Below are 16,887 nucleotides of genomic sequence, written 5' to 3' on the forward strand. Positions count from 1 at the left end.
ATCTCAACCTTCAGTGACGCAGACATACAAATGACATAAAATGGTAATATTATGGACAGCGTGCAAGATTACTTGAAACATGGCAACAAGCTCACCTACCTCTCCCGAGCACTCTCGACCAAGCCAGAACATTGACAACGAAGTGTTGTAAGTTGTCGATAAACCTCAATAGCATTCCAGCCACCAAAATTGGAAAGCTTGCACAGCTTAGGCTCCCGTTGCAAGGTCGCATCCCTAATAGTTCGCTAATGCTCCCTCCAGTCCGGCGCGGAATAATAGCCTAGCCGCCTAGCTGCCTTCTGTCGTCATCAGCACAGCTGCCTTCTTGATTGACAACATAACGGAGAACGTACGCTTTACTCTATAATTGAGAGACTGACAACAAACGGCGAAACCCTACAACCCGACATTCCAAAGCACATACCACTGGAGGAACCCTTGACTTCCCAACCCATATCTGTCGTACCGTCCTACACCTATCACACCGCTACATCCACTAATCCCCCAAAATGGTAAGTAAACGAGAACCCCTCTGTCAATCACGCCCGAGCAACACCTAGCCGATACTGACACAACCTACCACCATCCTAGTATCGCCCAGGCTTCAACGACTTCGACCCCGACGACCCTCAATCCATGTACATGGCGGCACGCGGAATGTCTCGACGACCGGGAATGCAGCGGTTCGACGAGTACTACCGATGCTACCCAATCATCATGGGTCCTGGCCCCGAGCGCCCTGAATTCAACTACGGCTCCAAGATCCTGCTACCCGTGTCCGCTCTCGACAAAGTATCCAAGCTGCACGTGCAGTGGCCGCTGACCCTGGAGCTCGTCAACGGCGCCCTGGAGAAGCACACCCACGCTGGTGTCCTGGAGTTCACGGCCGAAGAGGGCCGCGCATACATTCCCCAATGGATGATGCAGAGGTTGGGGTTGGACGTGGGCGACATGATCCAGGTCAAGACGACCTCGTTATCGCCGGCCAAGCTCGTCAAGCTGCAGCCCCAGTCCACCAACTTCCTTGACATTAGCGATCCTAAGGCCGTTCTCGAGAAAGCGTTCCGCAGCTTCGCCACGCTCACCCTTGGTGACGTCTTCAACTTCGAGTACAACGACGAGATCTACGACATGGCTGTCATGGAGGTGAAGCCGACATCGGAGAAGATGGGCGTCAGTATGATCGAGACGGATGTCGAGGTCGACTTTGCCGCCCCGCTAGGCTACGTCGAGCCAGAGCGACGAGCAGGCAGCGGCACGAGTACGCCCAGAAGCGCCATCGGCGGCACCGGCGTACCTGTCGGCGGCGTGCTTCGCAGCCAGGGAACCATGGCCCAGTCCATTAACTACGATGCTCTGAAGCCTGAGTCCACGCAGGCGGCGGCGGGAGCCCAGGCGGTTTCGTCACATTTCATCAGCGGGGGCCACAAGCTCAACGCCAAGAACAAGGGTACCTCTACGCCGCTGTCCACCACATCTTCCAATCCGGGCGCCCAGCCGCCGATGCCGCGACGAACGAACGGGCCCATGCCGCTGCGGATAGGCCCCAACAAGCTCTTCTTCGGCTACGACATTGTGCCGCTCAAGACCGACGCGGACAAGGAGGCGGAGAAGGAAAACGCCTCCAGGCCCCACTTTGCTGGCCAAGGTCAAACCCTCCGCGGCGGTGCCGTTAAGCGCAAGCCGGAGCAGGAGGATAAGGGTAGGGCACCGGAGAAGAAGCCGAGCGAGGGCCATCGTTTAGACGGCCGCAAGGGATAACGGGTGGAAGTGGTAGCAACGGAGCATACAACGGCGTTCTGGACCAGGTTAAGGTTTCCTGTGATATTCGGTCAAGACTCAGGTCAACATGACATTCAGTAGCATTCTGCTATAATAGCTTATGATATGATTTAAACCTCTACTGGTGGCGTATTCTTTTATCTGCCACCTATCGTGCCATCTATCCCACTACAGCTATTATCCCACTGCAGCTGATATTCCACTATTCCCACTACATGTGATGAAAAGGACATCACGCGAATGTTTCTTATACAACTTCTCTATTATAACCGTAGATACATATCCAGTAATTCCCAATGATCATAGCGCTCTATGGAGATCTCAGAACCTCGGACAAGAACACACACAAGCTAAATCAATGTATCCCAATTGCAGGTGTGATAGATAATGTGTGAACAAGTGATGAAATGTAGTCGACGTAAATAATCATACCCTTAACATTCACAAGGTGAATTCTCAATGTATAGCTCAGATAAGAGGAATTACTCTGCCTCGCTTTTCTGGCCGGGCGAATCGAAGGCTCCCGAGTCAATAAACTCATCAATGTTCAACCGATGTGCTTCACGATATAGCGGGCTGTCATCGGGTTTGGCTGGCGTAAGATGTTGATCGGCTGCGAGGACCCGGGGGTCTATCTGAGAGAGGTCTGGGCCTGGGGAACCAGCAAGGGGGTGGCGGCGACGTGGGAGGAGATGAGCGGCAGACTGAGGTGCAATGTGCCCTTAATATCTACGTGGCGGAACCCGTCCTTGATCTCGATCTTGCCCACATTGTTGCCAAACTGATCATATAAGTGGCAGATGGGGAGCTGGGTGCTCTGAGCATCGAGGGGTGTAGCAGGTCCTTCCTCCTCTTGGGGAGGGGGCATCGGGCGTCCGCGATGACAAGGAGTCCCAAATGGCGCAGCAGGTGAAGGAGAAGAGTGGGAGGCAGGAGCTGCATGGCTACTTCCGGCAATAGTAGGCTTGAAGCGGACGTCAGAGAGGTATTGCGGACTGTCGGCATGGCTAATACCCTCCACCTTGCTGTTGGCCGCGGGCGAGTCCTCTGGGGTATATTCGGGGAAGGGCAAAGGCAACGGTTGTGGAGTGTTGACAAGATCCGCCCCATTTCTTAGGGCAGCCAAGCATCGAGCGTGAAGAGTATTCGACCACTTAGACCTGCAGATAGGAGTTGTACGTGGTTAGATATCAGTCGCCCTATGACTTCGTTTATATTTACTGTCTGCGGCATGGTTGTGGTCCTCGCCCAATCAACCGAGCCCGGAAGAAAGCTGAGAACAAGCCACGAAAAGTGTACTTACTGGCACGAGTTCTTTGTGAACTCAGGTCTAACTTTGGTAAACTCGCTATATACCGTGTCCCAATTAATAATGCGAACTCTGAGCTCGCCATGGAGTGTTATGGTTTTGAACAGCGTCTCCAGTGCATCCCCTTTCCACTTAAATCGTTTTGGCGGATTGTTATCGCGGCGGGTGGTCATCCTGCTTTCTTTGCCTTTTCCATTCGCACTCCCTTTACCCGGCATGGTGATAATTTGGATACGAAAAGAATATGGGGGAGCAGAACGTCGGTATGGAGGCAATTCGTTTTGCTGGCCGGTGTTGGCGGTTTACTTAAATTTGCAGAGGGAATGTTAGTTAGTCACCGGTTAAGTTCATCTTGCTTGCCAACGTCGACTTGGGGAGACTTAAGAATAGAGAAAAAGCGCGTCCCTAGGCTGCTGGAAAGCTCTAGATCTGTATCGCCTCAGTAAATCCACCCTCAAAGATAGAAACAAATAGTGTGGCCAGAGCACTTCCTCGTTACTTCATGTAGCCATGATGGGCACAGTAACCAGTACAATGTGACTCGACTCAGGCTACTGGCACATGTCTAAGAGGTTCTACAAATTAGTACTGTTTTATCTACGGCACAGTTATGATGCCTTGTTATGATAATTTGAAATCGTCATCAGTGTCAATGCCACCATCAGTCGCGGCCTTACTTCAGCTGATCCCAGCCCATTCTCTCATCTTGGCACTTTTTCATAAAGAACCGATTTCTATATGGAAGCTATTTCCCTACACTTTCACATCAGAAACAACGACGAGTAATGCAGCGTCCGTGCTATGTGGTATAGCATTTACTATCTACTATGCTGTGTCCCATATCATATAGATACGTCTAATTGAATATGATCTGCGCGACCATAACGACGATGACGTAACTGGGTATCGCATGCTAGAAATTGAGAGCAACCCGCTTGCCGACCAGATATGCTGTGTGTAGTTCTTTTTTTTTGGGTTTTGCTGTGTTTTAGTTTCTCTTCTTCTTCTTCTGGGTATTTGTCGCTAAGGATGAAAGCGGGTCATTGTCGTCAATCGTCAATCATAAACAATTATGATCTGTGCTTCCAGTTCAGGTCCGTTTGTAAAGAAAATCGCATGCGGTGTTTGCTAATGCGCTGCAAGCAAGGTCCATGCCCAAACCATCTTCATCCATATCCCGGGCTGTACCAACCATCGTCCACCAGAGGGAAAGAAAGAGTGAACCATCTTTCATTTCTCTCATACCATTACCAAGGCTTAAGGTCCAAGTAATCGAAAGTGGCTAACAATGTCAACATGCCATCGTCATGAGTCCAGGCAAGTATCCAGTACGATGTACGATAAGAGAATGCCAAGAACAGATGGGGACACCAAGGCCGAATTTAGACCATGTACCAGGGAATTTCCTCTGCCTCAACATGATCCTCAGCCTCGGCCTGAAGTTCGTTCCGATACTCGGGGTCAGGAGCCATGGTGTGGGCACGCGACTGATTCTCCGTGTAAGGAGGAGGGCTGACAGCGGTGCCCTCGGACTTCTCGATGCTCTCGTTGATATGGTCCATGGCAGACTGCTGAGTAGATGGACCGTGGTTGAGATGGAGGCCATGAGTGCTCTGGGCGGTCCATTCAGGAGGAGGAGCCATAGTGCGTCCGCGGTCGTAACCCGAGACGGGATGAGCAGAGGTCAAAGTATTGGCGCGGGCATCCTCCAGCTGTGAACTCTCCGGGTCGGGGAGCGTCTCGCTACTGAGAGAAACCATAGTGCGTTAGAGATAAATCCATCGAGTAAAGATAAACACCTGGAGAAAAGAAGTTTAGAGTTATGAAAAAGGCAATTACTCACGAGTTCCCATCGGTCAGGTCAGCAAGGGAAGCAGCGATAGCAGCAGTGCGCTTCTTCTTGTTGAAGACTTTAGCATCATTGCCGTTGTGGGCTTTGGCGCCGCGAGAAGTATCACGCTCGCGCTTGCGCTGGGCGGTGTCACGGTTCTTGCGAGCCTTCTTGGCAGGAGGGCGAGCAGTGTCATCGTCATCGCGTTCAGCGTCCGAGGGGAGTCATCAGCGATATCTTCACCGTGAGAGCCTCTCTTGGTGCCAGTGCCGTTACTGCCCTTGCTCTTGCTACTGTTGTGGGAGCCAGGGCGGGTGACACGGCGTCCGGTGCCGGCGGCAGGGCCGACGTTGAGCGGGGCGGGTCCACCAGCGCCGGTGCCGGTACCAACGAGACTGCGCTCCTCCTGCTCACGCTCGAACTGAGCTTGACTGGCCTCGCGCATGGCAATGGCTTTGCCGGCAACGTTGTCCTCCTTCTTGCGGAGTTTCATGAGGTGCTGTCTGTAGATTAGGAGTAGAAGTCAGTAAAGTCTCATTCAACGCAGGGGATATTGAAGTGGTATGAAGACAGGAAATGGGAAAAGATCAAGGATTTTGCTTTCGCAAAACAGCAGTGGCACTATCGGTTGATGTGGTGACACCAACTCGGAACATATGACATGAGCTGCACTGCTGGGTTGGGGTTAGGATAAGATAAGTAAGTATTTACTGGGCAGCATTGGCATTGAAGTGATAGCCCTTTTTGGAGGTGTCCTCGATGATGCGGTTCCACTGGGCAGGAGTAGGGTTGGCATAGCGATAGATGGACAAGAGTAGATCCAAACGGGCCTGCTCGTTCCAGTTGAAACGAGGTACTTTGCCTTGACCAACCATGGTGAGCGCAATATGTGGACGAAGGAAGAGTGGGTGTGTCGTTGAAAGATAGGAAGAATGAAGTTGGTTGGTCAACAACGGAGTGAGTCCTGGTCAGTGGATGGAATGCGAATAAATGAGAGATCAAGAGAGTGGAGGGTGGAAGCTCGAACATGAAAAAGATGACTTCGATTGTCCGAGGAAGAATTGAATTTGCTTTTCAAGGATGGACGTGAATTCTGGGAGGTGGGAGGCTGCGTGAAAAAACTGAAGGAAGTCGCGGTAAGAATCGCGTCTTTGTAAAGCGCCGCGGTTCAGGGACCAAAGAGATACGCGTGTAGACACGTATACTAGGAAACAGTGAATGCAATTGGCCTAATTGACCTCAGTGAGTAGTAGGAAAGAGTCCAACTCTTATGTAAAGCATCCAGAAAAGACACGCGTGAAACATATCGCACAGGAAGAGGGAGTAGTATGGCAGACGAACCTCAAGCAACTGCGCGTGTAGGCGTGGCCCATATCCTTCAACATGCCATGAATATCATCCCACTGGGCAATGGTAGGCTTGAAGTAGTTGACGAAGACGATAAGGATGTCTTTGTGCTTGTCAGCGTCCCAGGAGACATAGGCGTTGCGTCTAACCTGGGGTTTGTAGTTGGACATGGCGGCAGGTGGGATGAGGATTTGGGACGAAGGCAGCTTCGGACGATGGCTTTGAACGAGGTTTCTTCTGAAAATAGAGTACAAAGATTAGCCCGAAGAAATACAGAGGAATGTTACCCAACGGGACTGGACGGTAATAGGTTTCGAGTGCTTTGGCGTGGTTGCCTCACGGAGTGTTGTGATCTAGCTCAAAGCTTCGGGGGAGAGCAATATTTGAACTTACCTCGGAGAATAAGAGGCCCCCTCAGCGATAGCCGAAACCTCTGTCACCAGCCGCCCCTGGGATGCCAGCTGATACTACTTGACGATATGCCCTGGTAGAGATATACCGTGACCGCCAAGCGGAGATATCAGGGTCCCATCCAACAAGCCCCTGCTGGAACAGGCCCATCACTCGCCCAATCCCGTTGAAATATACCAAGTCTGTGATTTAGTAGGCACATACTTGTCTTGACGTAGGGCAACCCAGATATGTGCCTCCTCTTCGTGTATTCCAGTGATTTCAATAGGCCTTTCATGCTCCGGCGTGGCATCGACACGGGAGCAGAGTCATCTTGGGCAACGCCCGGCGAGGTCACACGTTGATACCAGGAGCAGCAGCAGCACAGTCATGTTCAAGAGTTGAAAGTGGACAAAAAAACATGAAGAATAATGACATACCTGACACCCTCCCAAGAGCATTCATAGCCGTTTTCTCTCATTCTTGCCTCGATTGACTGCTTCTGCTCGACAGTAGCTGTCTTTGTGAAAGTCTTGCCAAAGGCGTTGAGGAGGGACTCGGTCTTCTCCTGAGTCCAGCGGGCACTGGGAGCCATGGGGTTGCGGCGTACGGGCGGCATGTTGACCGAGTTTGCGGGGGTTTGTGCGAGTGTTGGTTGGTTGGGGTTTGTTGTAACGAGTTGGCTGTGGTGGGTGAAGGTTGGTGGTTGATGTTCTGTTCGGTGGATGGGGCCGAATGGAAGAGAAACGAGATCAGAGGAAGTGTGGTGACTGTGAAAAACGGTTAATTCAAGGTGCTAATATAGATAATTCAATGTACACTACCTACCCTGCTTTTCAGCACCGTATTTATTCCTACAGCTGCCAGTATGTCCATCAGCTCCAGCCACTGTTCGATGACAATGCCCTTAGAAGAGAGTCCCTTTTCGCGGCGACACCAGCACCATCCATATTTGTGGTTACAACTACACGATTGCCTCTTCCTTGTTCAACTCATTAAATCAAGAACCTGTAGCTCCCCTTAGAGACCTAGCATTCATAGCCACATAAGCGTCTTGTTTTCCCCTTCCCCCATGAATCCTATAGACGATTCCGGCGTACAATCTGCCGCCCGTCTCCACTCATGGGGATTGCTGTCAATCAAAATAGATGTACCGTGGTGGACTGCAGAGTCTTCAGCACTGGCCTTATGATGTTGAGAAAAGCCATCAAGCTCTCAATGGCATAACCCATGAGGCCGTAAGCGGAATGTTCCTAGTGTAGACTTATCCTCGCGATCATGGGAAAGAATAATAAGATATATAATGCCGCTCGAAGCGTAACTTGTGTAATACAGGACGTACCTCTCTCCCTCTAAGGACCGTGACTACAGCAGTGACATCGCATCGAATATCTGCGAGCTGTGTTAGGACTGGCAACAATGGACCATATTTTTGACTTACTTAGTGGATGTCTCCTTTTGCCGCATCTCAAGAGCTCAGGAATGTCGCCCAATTATGTTGACTAAGACACGATGTCAATGGTGTGTTGCATGGATGGAACAGAAATCTACATTGAAGAACTTGATAATAGATTGGATGTTGATAAATCAGCGCAATGTTACTTCGGCACATCTTCATGGCCTTTCCAGTACCCCTTAACTCCTAACGTTCCCATGTTGACACTGCGTGATTGCGATTGTTTCGTTTTGAGCTCATCTAGCCCAAGAAGACCCAAGAGAGATCCTAAATGCATTCGTACGATTGATAACAAATCCTCGGCAAGCGGCGTCGAAGTCCATCAATCGCAAGATCGGACAACAGCTCATATATCCGGAAATCATATCGGTGGCAATGGTACTGCGCGATCAATCGTGGCGGACGTTGTTAGGCCTCATCGAAATATCTGTGAGATTGTTAGATATGTAAAGTGCGTACTGAAACGTCAGTGCTGTCAGGAGGTGGCTTACTCCGGAGGACCGTAATGATCTACATGACTTGAGTGGCCATGTTCTGCGAGTGCTAGAACAGCTGCGTCTTCAATCTGGTCCGATGCATTGTTATCTAGTCTTTGTCGCTTGGCCGGGTGGTGATCCTCCAAGCCATCATCCCCGTCCTCTGACACAAGCGGTATTGAGTTGGACTCTGATTCTGGGTCCTGGGTCTGAACGGGCACCGGCTCCGACTTAGTGGCCTGTATCAAGCTCCCGACCGGGTCTGGCACAGGACTTGGAAGCGGCGCCAACAGTGCAGTGGGCGTTGCTTGCCTGGGCACGGACTGGGCTTCATCCGGCGGCGGCGGTACTGACGTGGCCGCAATCATCTGTGATTGTTCGTCCTGAGGAGGTAGTCCATCCTGCAGCAGCCCGTCGTGGGGCAACAGTCCTTCTAGTGACTGGCCCGTTTCCCCCTAGCGGGGCTGCAATAGACTTCCTTGGACGGCCGCGACCAGGTCCCGGGCGGCGCGTGATGGGGTTCATCGTCGGGTCCAGCTTCCGTTGGCTGTCGGGCAGGGAACCGTCCGTATCCAGCTTGTGCTGCGTCCGACGCAGGCCCTGAAAATGTTGCCTATCAGCCGGTTAGATCTCAGGGCAAATGCATATTGAAAACTTTCCCATCTCCATTATGGCTTCGTGAATCCTTCGATACGCATTATAGAAATTGGGGTTCCTCATGATGAGTTGGGGAAAGACATGACTTTAGTCCAACAGCAATAATCAATTGCGACAGCAGTATTTTGACACATCACAGGCATGGGGTTTAGGCTGGAGCTATGGGAAGGAGCCGCCAAGCGGAAGCGGGCGGGCGGACGAATCGGGGGATAAACGGCACAAATAGCGCTGGTATTGAAGTAGATAGGACGAGACCAGAGTCATGATAGTGATGCTAACATACCGGCACCCTTCATTGGTGAAGCCGTAACCCATGGTGCGCATATGGCCGCCAATGGTGGTCCATTCGGCACCGCTGATGACGCCAATGTTTTTGACGGACAGGATGGTGAAGAACAGATCCTTGTCGGCCCTGTCGTTCCAGCTCTTGTTCATCGTGGAGGCCGTCTCGTCCTAACTCTGAGCCGTCCCAACGAGGTTCCAGGCTAACAACGGGGAAGAAAGTGGAGAGTTCAAGCAAATGTAAGGTACCCGACCGCAATTGGCAATAGCAGGACGGCAGAGAGTCAGGCTTGTGAGTACCCGTCTTTTCGTCGAACTGGGGTTCCTTTTCTGCACGTGCAAGACAATAGCAATACGAGCTTCTAGATGGAGAAGGATAACTAGTAGCGACTTTCTTGGGGGTCTGGAGCTTTGGCTGGAGCTCTCTCGGAGCGGAGTTTCCAATCCAGCTTTGGGCTTTGAGCTTTGAGCTTTGAGCTTTGAGCTTTTCGGAGATGTGGTGTGTGAAACTTGTGTTGTAGAGTGAGGGGGAGGACAAGCACAGGGGGTTTCGCTGGGGGACAGCAACTACAGCAGATGGGACAAAAACGCCTGCCAAAGGCGATAAGGCCCGAACTCACCACCTGCTGCTCAGGCGTTCCAGACTCACGTGACGGTGAGGTGCAACAATGATCTTTGTAGCTTGCATGGTCACTCGCAGCAGATAGTTCCAGTATGTATGTTGCATTTTACCGATCTTCATGACGGCTCGATTCTATCGACTTCCACGAATGCTACATAATTCTTGAAATATCCTGCGCCATCGAGAAAACTCTGCTCAGCCCATCGACAACTGCTCTGATCTGCCGTAGCAATGTGAGCTCTCAGAAAGCCACCAAGCCAAGATCCGACAGCAGCAATCGGTGGAGCGTGGGATGGGCACTAATTTATCCAATCACCGCCGATCTCATCCCTCCCTTACATACTCCCCGAGAGTGCGCCCGTCACCCGTCTTTCGGTCTTTCAGCGCCCAACAGCCAGGACAGCTTAGACCCCAAAAGGAGACTGGCCAAAAGTATCGTGAAACGTCACGTGTTCTGGTGTCTGCGACGTGACAATCTTGGAAGTATTGCCCCACCGGGCGACGCGGGTGCCGCGAGTCCCAACCTCCCCGTCATTTCCTTTTCTTATTTGCTTCTTGTAGCGCAACCCTCCCTGCCGGCTCGCTCCAGTGCCGCTTCAAGACTTTACCTGCATTTAAACCGCCCGCTTATCCGAGGTAGTGTCTCGTCTCATTCTGCATGGCATCCCGAAGCTGTTTGTGTTCGCCGTTGTTTTCACACGGTCCCATACAATTTCGCAGGCGACATGTTCATGCTCTCTACGTACCAACCGGCACATTTGCGTTCACAGGGCATGGAAGGTTTTCGGTAGATGCCAGCGCATCCAATCCATGCCATTCGATGGCACTCAGTCATAACTGTTGAGGCCTCTTCGTCATCCAACAGTGGTAATTTCTCATTCAATTATATCCCGTTATCTGTCTGCTCGCTGCAAGTGACCATGTCAGTGTTCGCCCCGGATGACAAGAACGAGGCAAGCCGTCAACCGGGGAAGCCAGGCTGCCCAGCCCGTCAATCCGATATGGGATCACATACATACTTTCTCAGGCCCAGCCCCCCTCTTTTCTGGATTGGATGACTCGAGTGACTCATTCTATTGTTTCACTGTCCCCCCCCACAAAGGCATTCTTCGGTCTAGGGCCTACGTAGGGGCTAAGATCCGATCCGGAAAGAGCTGAAGTGCCTGGATCTGCGAGTCCGATCCGTCGATATCTCAGTCGCCTCTGCCCACCAGCGTGATAGCGGCGTTGCCTGCAGCAGGATCATGCAGTCCAGTGTGCGATTGGCAAATCAACCGAAGTCGCTTGACAGACTCGAAGGAGCGGTGGCAAGCACAGGCATGTCATTCTGGTCTCATTTGCGAGTGGCCATTGACCAGGTCTGGTTCGTCTGGTTCGCCTGGTTCGCCCGCGGACTACGGGCGGTGCAGGGATCAGACCCCTCCATCAGGAGAAAACGAAGGAAAAACCACTTTACGCGGTGGGTCGCGTCGCACATCCCACCATCCCTTGGCTTCGCGTCTTTTTTTCCCACACCATTCAACAAATGATGCAACACTATTTGATTACTTTCCTGCAGATGGAGTTGCTAGGCAACCTATCCAAGGCAGCCATGCCTCTTTTGACTCAGCTATCTTGGGATGGACGATGGATGATGAGGGAGGGAGGGAGTGCTTGCCTAGTCATAAAAGGTCATGCGAGCGCCATTCCCCCGTGCATATATGCAAGCACTTAAAGAACCCCCCATCCCCTTGAGCCCAGAGCCCATCGCCTTATCGCGTCCACCACCGGCTCTTGTCAGTCCAGCGCCCTTCATTGGAACTGCAAGCTAAAGGACTTTTCTTATGCACCTTCTTTTCTTCCTCTAATTGTACTCTTAGCCCACTGCCGCTCCTTGTAAGCCACTTATTATATACGTCTTGTTGTCTAGTGACAATACCACTTTCAGCCGGCACAAGTCTCCTCCCTGTAAGAATCATTGGGTCTCGCCCCACCGGGTATAGTTGCTTTCGACGGCCTTGACGTGACCCCCGGAGTTCGTCACCCAAGCCCTGCTGGATTGGTCTGAGGCCTGCTACATATATGGACATTGCCCTCCTCACCATTTTTCACACATCAGCTGTTCCAAGGCTCAGATCACTTCACTTAATCACTCCTACATTCTGAGCCTGATATCCAACGAGGCTGCGCACCAGTTACCTCTGCTCTTCACTGGTCTTGCGGATATCGTCTAGTCGAGCCTATTCTGTCATTCTCTACTCGGTCCCACGGACACTAGATTGGTATTGCAACTTCAGCTAGCCACGCCGGCGAGCACTTGCTGAGAGCCGACCATCATGTCTAACAACGACAATGCCATGACTCGATTCCTCTTCGCTATCTTGAAGCAGAAGAACCTTAAGGATGTGAGTGCCTCTTAAGCGATATTTGCCTGGGACTGCTCGAAACTAATATCCAGCTCAGATCGACTGGAATGCTGTAGCACGGGATCCGATCCTTTCTCAGGAAATAACTAATGGCCACGCCGCTCGAATGAGATACTCGCGATTCCGTCAAGCCATGTTGGGACTCGAACCCAAACCGAGAAACAAGGCGGCGGCAGAGAAGGACAAGCATCGCATCACAAAGTCCAAGAAGGCACCCAAGACAAAAAGAGAGGAGACCGTCAAATCCGAAGCAGCGGGTACGCCATCCAGTGCTGCAGGTCCATCAGAGCCGCCTACACCTAAGATCAAACAGGAGATGGCACCAAGTCCGTACGACAGTCGCCTCACCCCGGGCCCAGTATCTGCAGCCTCAAGTCCAGCTATGCCACATGTCATCCAGCCGCGGCTTCTCACGCCCTGCAGCGACACTGATGGGTTTTCCACTACACAAGGGATGACTTCAAGTCCAGCAGGCGACATGTTCAGCTCGCAACCTCCCTTTGACTTCGCCGCTTCACACTACGGCCCTGAGACGACCACGTGGCCTGCAGGTCCCATGTTCCCCTCCTTCCACACCACATTCGAGTTTGACCCTATCAACCTGACCTGCGGATACCCCCATATTCACCCTCATGGTGAAGCACCCCATCATTCTCACGGGCCGGCTGAGAATAAAGAAGGCGAGGTGGATGTTAAACACGAGATATGGGATGATCGTTGTGTTTGAGTACTACGAGATAATGGTTCCATGGGCTGGATCGAGCACGTTTATCTGAATGGGGAATGAGATGATATATTGACGTCTTCGGTGGTGAATCGACATTGGGGTTTTCTGGATACTGTTTAATGACCTTACGTCTTATTTTGTTAGAAGATTCAGCATGGTTTCGGCGTTGGATTAGGAGTTTCGGTCCATTCGAGAGAAAGGCCAGTGGCTAGTTGGATCTATGGACACTATCCACTCACTATCACCTGTAGGTATAGGATTGGTTCCGCCCGGAGTACAAAAGAGTATTTCATATGTTTCTAATGTCATCACATTTTTGTTACATTAAGTCTCATTCACGTACATGTCAGTCTCAAATCCTGAAAGTAATTGAACTATACTATCATAGTATGCACACGGAAACAATACCCAGCATTATCACCCCCAATACTGTATCCTTAAGGTAGTATGGTATTGTAGAGATATGCATTTGCTTAATGCTCTAAATCGAGGTCGAAGTGAGTTTGTGTTATCCGATCTTTCATAACTTCACAATAACAAAACTTAGCCAGCGGTGCTCCTCTTCGTCAAAGTAGAGATACCCCCGATCCATCACTTCCTCCTCACAGACCTGCACATTCCAGCGAGTGCCCGTAGCCTGGCCGACCTCGTCCCACAGAGCCTTGAAACTGTCAACGTTATGCAAGAAGTTGGTCCGCACCACGCCGCCTATCTGACCCATGGGCCCCTTGACTGGGTGCTCTCGGGCACTGGCCCCTTTCGTCACGCCACCCTGTTTGCCCACGATCATGACGCCTGGCTGATTCTTCAAAAGAGTGATGACCCGCTGGCAGGCGACCAACTGCGCCGGCCGGTCGAAACAGTGAAGAAACATGGTCGCGTGGATGATGTCGACCGTCCCGTCCAGACTAGCCTTTCCCAAAACGTTGTTGTCACTGACATCCAGGAAGTCGGCGGCAAAGAGAGATTTCCCCAAGGGCAGAGCATCGGCGTCCCGGAAAAGATCATGTCCGGACTCAAGCAGCCCCGGCAGCAGGTCGGTGCCCATGACAGATGTCATCGGGACCCCATCATGGATCAGCTTGCGTATGTCCTGGCCCAGCCCGCAGCCAACCTCGAGGTAGCGCGTCCATGTACCGGACTTGAGGTTGGCTACGATATCCGGATACACTGGAAAGTTGGACAGCACGAGCTCTGCGAATAGAAAAGAGCCCACGCATGGAAATGGCGCCTACCGGGGATAGTTAGTAATCATAATCACGAGTCTGTGTGCTTTTTAGAATTCACGGGCTGAACATACCACTCGCCAAGCCTTACTGCGCGTGTCAGTAATGTGCTTTTCCACTGCGGAATCTTCAACTCCAGCATATTCGACGAGAAGTTTTCGCATAGCGCGGTCGGTCGGCGGCACGTCTATCAGGTACCACGGGACGGACTGGTCAAAGAGAGCTTCCATTTTGCCGAGTTTGAGCCGAGGAGGATAAGATTGGGTAAGAAAGGGTGTTTATATATGTTGGGGGTGCTCGGGAGCCAGCCCTCGAACACTCTGGGGGAACTGGCCCCCTATATATACACGGAGGTGACCTTCAAGTGGGTTTCCATAGACTCCACATGACTCAATCATGCCCAGGGACTCCCTTTCGCGGACAGTATAGTAACAAGTCCCTACATACCATCATTTAGCCGCACTGTGCAATAGGAGGCAGCATTTCTGAAATGCTGGCGTTAGTGTAGTGAAATATCTGGAATCGCTAAATACCCCTTACGCCGTAGCTCTGGAATTCTCTCGTCACTCATTCACACAAGAACCCCGGGTTTGAGACGCCTGTTGACGCACCCGTTCTACAAAGTCGCAGCTATCGCAGCCATGCTTCTATCTACTCCTCCGCTTTCTCCTCTTTCGTGAACCGCGTCAATCGGCTATCGTTCGCAATATCCCTGCTGAGCACTTGGATACTCTTATTGCCCATAATGTCCAACACAGCAATCTCACAGCCACAGTCACTGCCAATGTAGTTCCGGAACTCCATGGCGACCAGGAGTCCACACCGTACGCGTGGATCGGCTTCCCCGCATCAATGTCCTCGAGCGGGATCGTCATGACCCGGCTGAGCCGCTTGACCAAGGCATCTTGGACGAGCTCGGCGGCGGCATCGAGGCTGTCGGCGAACTTGAGCGCATTGGACACGGACACGCCGCCCTCCTCGCCGGCGCCGGCGCCCGACGCTGCGTTGCCCGCGGAGCGCAGCTGGGCGAACAGAGGCGTCTTCATGAAGGTGGGCTCCGGCAGGCCGCGGGAGCGGAAGTCGGCCGACGTCGCGAGGCCCACGGCGACTTGGCCTCTGCCCACATCGGTGGCGCGAGCGCGGTCGAGGTGGAACTCAATGAAGCTGAGGAACTCGTCTTCGCGCACGCCGTCGTGGGCAAAGAAGAACATGGGGTTCGCGTTGAGCGTCTCGGCGTTCTCGGCGATGTAGCCCACGCTCAGGATGTTGCCTAGATCCAGGCAGCTGGCCGCCATGCCGCGAGAGCGGCGGTATGTCGCCAGGGCGTCCTGGAACGTGTTGCCCGCGGCGTAGTTGGACTGGCCTCGGTTGCCCACGATGCCGCAGATGCTCGAGAGCATGACGAAGAAGTCGACGTCGGCGGGGACGTGCTTGTGGAGGTTCCAGGTGCCGCGGCACTTTGGCGCCAGGGCAGCCTCCCAGGAGGCATGCGGCATGAACTCGAAGGCTGAGTCTTTGAGTTGCATGGCGCCCTGGATCACACCCGCAATCTTGGGGAAGCCTTCTTTCTCGGCTTCCTGGAGTGCGGCTACTAGCTGCTCCTCGTCGCTGACGTCGCACTTCAAGGCCTTGGCTCGTACACCCTTGTTAGTGAACTCGGATAGGAGTTCGCGGGCGGCGTCGCTATCGCCACCTGTGCGGGAGAAAAACAGGATGTTCTTGGCTCCTTGCTGGGGTTCCGCCATCCACTTCGCAATCGAACGACCCAGGCCGCCCAACCCACCGGGTAGCAGGTAAGTAGCATCTGGTCTCAACTTAGTTGCCGCGGGCGGCTTGGGCACCACCTTGACAACATCGTCGGCCGCCGCGGTCAAGACGACCTTGCCGATATGCTTTCCCTGCTGCAACAACCGGAAGGCCTCCTCGATCTGGCCGAACGTGTATGTCGTCTGCGGCTTCGCGGCATGCACCTCGCCCTTGGCGAACATGTCCAGGACCTTAGACAAAATGCGCGCCGTGGTAGGCGTATCTAACTTGGTGATGGTGTACAAGTCGCACGCCGCGAAAGTGACGCTGCGGCTGAAAGGGAACATGTCCAGCTTGCCGTTGGCAAAGATGTCGCGCTTGCCGATCTCAACGAAGCGGCCGAACGTCGCGATGCAGTTGAATGAGGCCCGCAGCGCCTCGCCAGCGAGGGAGTTGAGGATCACGTCGACGCCCTTTCCGTTGGTGACGCGCATTACACCCGCCGCGAAGGACAGGTCGCGACTACTGAAAATGTGCTCTTCGGGGATGCCGTACTCATTCATCAAGAGCTCCTTCTTCTCGAGGGAGGAGATGGTGGCGAACACAGTGGCGCCCATGTTATGCGCGATCT

The 16,887-nt window shown here is 52.7% G+C and overlaps 8 protein-coding genes across 8 annotated transcripts; 3 read left to right on the forward strand and 5 right to left on the reverse strand.

The window, feature by feature from the left end:
• Positions 1-509: 509 nt before the first annotated feature.
• On the forward strand, positions 510-1,761 carry PG998_009237 (ubiquitin fusion degradation protein; the record flags this gene model as incomplete). Its single annotated transcript, XM_066876053.1, has 2 exons — positions 510-512; positions 592-1,761. The coding sequence occupies 2 exons, from the start codon at positions 510-512 to the stop codon at positions 1,759-1,761; spliced, it is 1,173 nt and encodes a 390-aa protein (XP_066728209.1).
• Positions 1,762-2,413: 652 nt separating this feature from the next.
• On the reverse strand, positions 2,414-2,650 carry PG998_009238 (uncharacterized protein; the record flags this gene model as incomplete). The annotated part of the gene is made up of 1 exon (XM_066876054.1): positions 2,414-2,650. One exon carries the CDS (start codon positions 2,648-2,650, stop codon positions 2,414-2,416), a length of 237 nt encoding a protein of 78 aa, XP_066728210.1.
• A 1,859-nt stretch (positions 2,651-4,509) lies between these two features.
• On the forward strand, positions 4,510-5,436 carry PG998_009239 (uncharacterized protein; the record flags this gene model as incomplete). The annotated part of the gene is made up of 3 exons (XM_066876055.1): positions 4,510-4,735; positions 4,923-5,166; positions 5,232-5,436. The coding sequence occupies 3 exons, from the start codon at positions 4,510-4,512 to the stop codon at positions 5,434-5,436; spliced, it is 675 nt and encodes a 224-aa protein (XP_066728211.1).
• A 690-nt stretch (positions 5,437-6,126) lies between these two features.
• Positions 6,127-7,278, reverse strand: PG998_009240 (uncharacterized protein; the record flags this gene model as incomplete). Its single annotated transcript, XM_066876056.1, has 3 exons — positions 6,127-6,151; positions 6,264-6,506; positions 7,100-7,278. The coding sequence occupies 3 exons, from the start codon at positions 7,276-7,278 to the stop codon at positions 6,127-6,129; spliced, it is 447 nt and encodes a 148-aa protein (XP_066728212.1).
• Positions 7,279-8,523: 1,245 nt separating this feature from the next.
• PG998_009241 (uncharacterized protein) lies at positions 8,524-9,683 on the reverse strand (the record flags this gene model as incomplete). The annotated part of the gene is made up of 4 exons (XM_066876057.1): positions 8,524-8,542; positions 8,607-8,974; positions 9,033-9,204; positions 9,532-9,683. The coding sequence occupies 4 exons, from the start codon at positions 9,681-9,683 to the stop codon at positions 8,524-8,526; spliced, it is 711 nt and encodes a 236-aa protein (XP_066728213.1).
• A 2,784-nt stretch (positions 9,684-12,467) lies between these two features.
• Positions 12,468-13,284, forward strand: PG998_009242 (uncharacterized protein; the record flags this gene model as incomplete). The annotated part of the gene is made up of 2 exons (XM_066876058.1): positions 12,468-12,536; positions 12,595-13,284. The coding sequence occupies 2 exons, from the start codon at positions 12,468-12,470 to the stop codon at positions 13,282-13,284; spliced, it is 759 nt and encodes a 252-aa protein (XP_066728214.1).
• Positions 13,285-13,804: 520 nt separating this feature from the next.
• PG998_009243 (methyltransferase) lies at positions 13,805-14,740 on the reverse strand (the record flags this gene model as incomplete). The annotated part of the gene is made up of 2 exons (XM_066876059.1): positions 13,805-14,515; positions 14,585-14,740. The coding sequence occupies 2 exons, from the start codon at positions 14,738-14,740 to the stop codon at positions 13,805-13,807; spliced, it is 867 nt and encodes a 288-aa protein (XP_066728215.1).
• Positions 14,741-15,161: 421 nt separating this feature from the next.
• On the reverse strand, positions 15,162-16,873 carry PG998_009244 (uncharacterized protein; the record flags this gene model as incomplete). The annotated part of the gene is made up of 2 exons (XM_066876060.1): positions 15,162-15,288; positions 15,339-16,873. 2 exons carry the CDS (start codon positions 16,871-16,873, stop codon positions 15,162-15,164), a joined length of 1,662 nt encoding a protein of 553 aa, XP_066728216.1.
• Between the last annotated feature and the right edge of the window lie 14 nt (positions 16,874-16,887).

The sequence above is a fragment of the Apiospora kogelbergensis genome (assembly GCF_038363985.1).
Source record: "Apiospora kogelbergensis strain CBS 113332 chromosome Unknown utg000006l_segment0_segment0, whole genome shotgun sequence".
In the NCBI taxonomy this organism is placed as follows: Eukaryota; Fungi; Ascomycota; class Sordariomycetes; order Amphisphaeriales; family Apiosporaceae; genus Apiospora; species Apiospora kogelbergensis.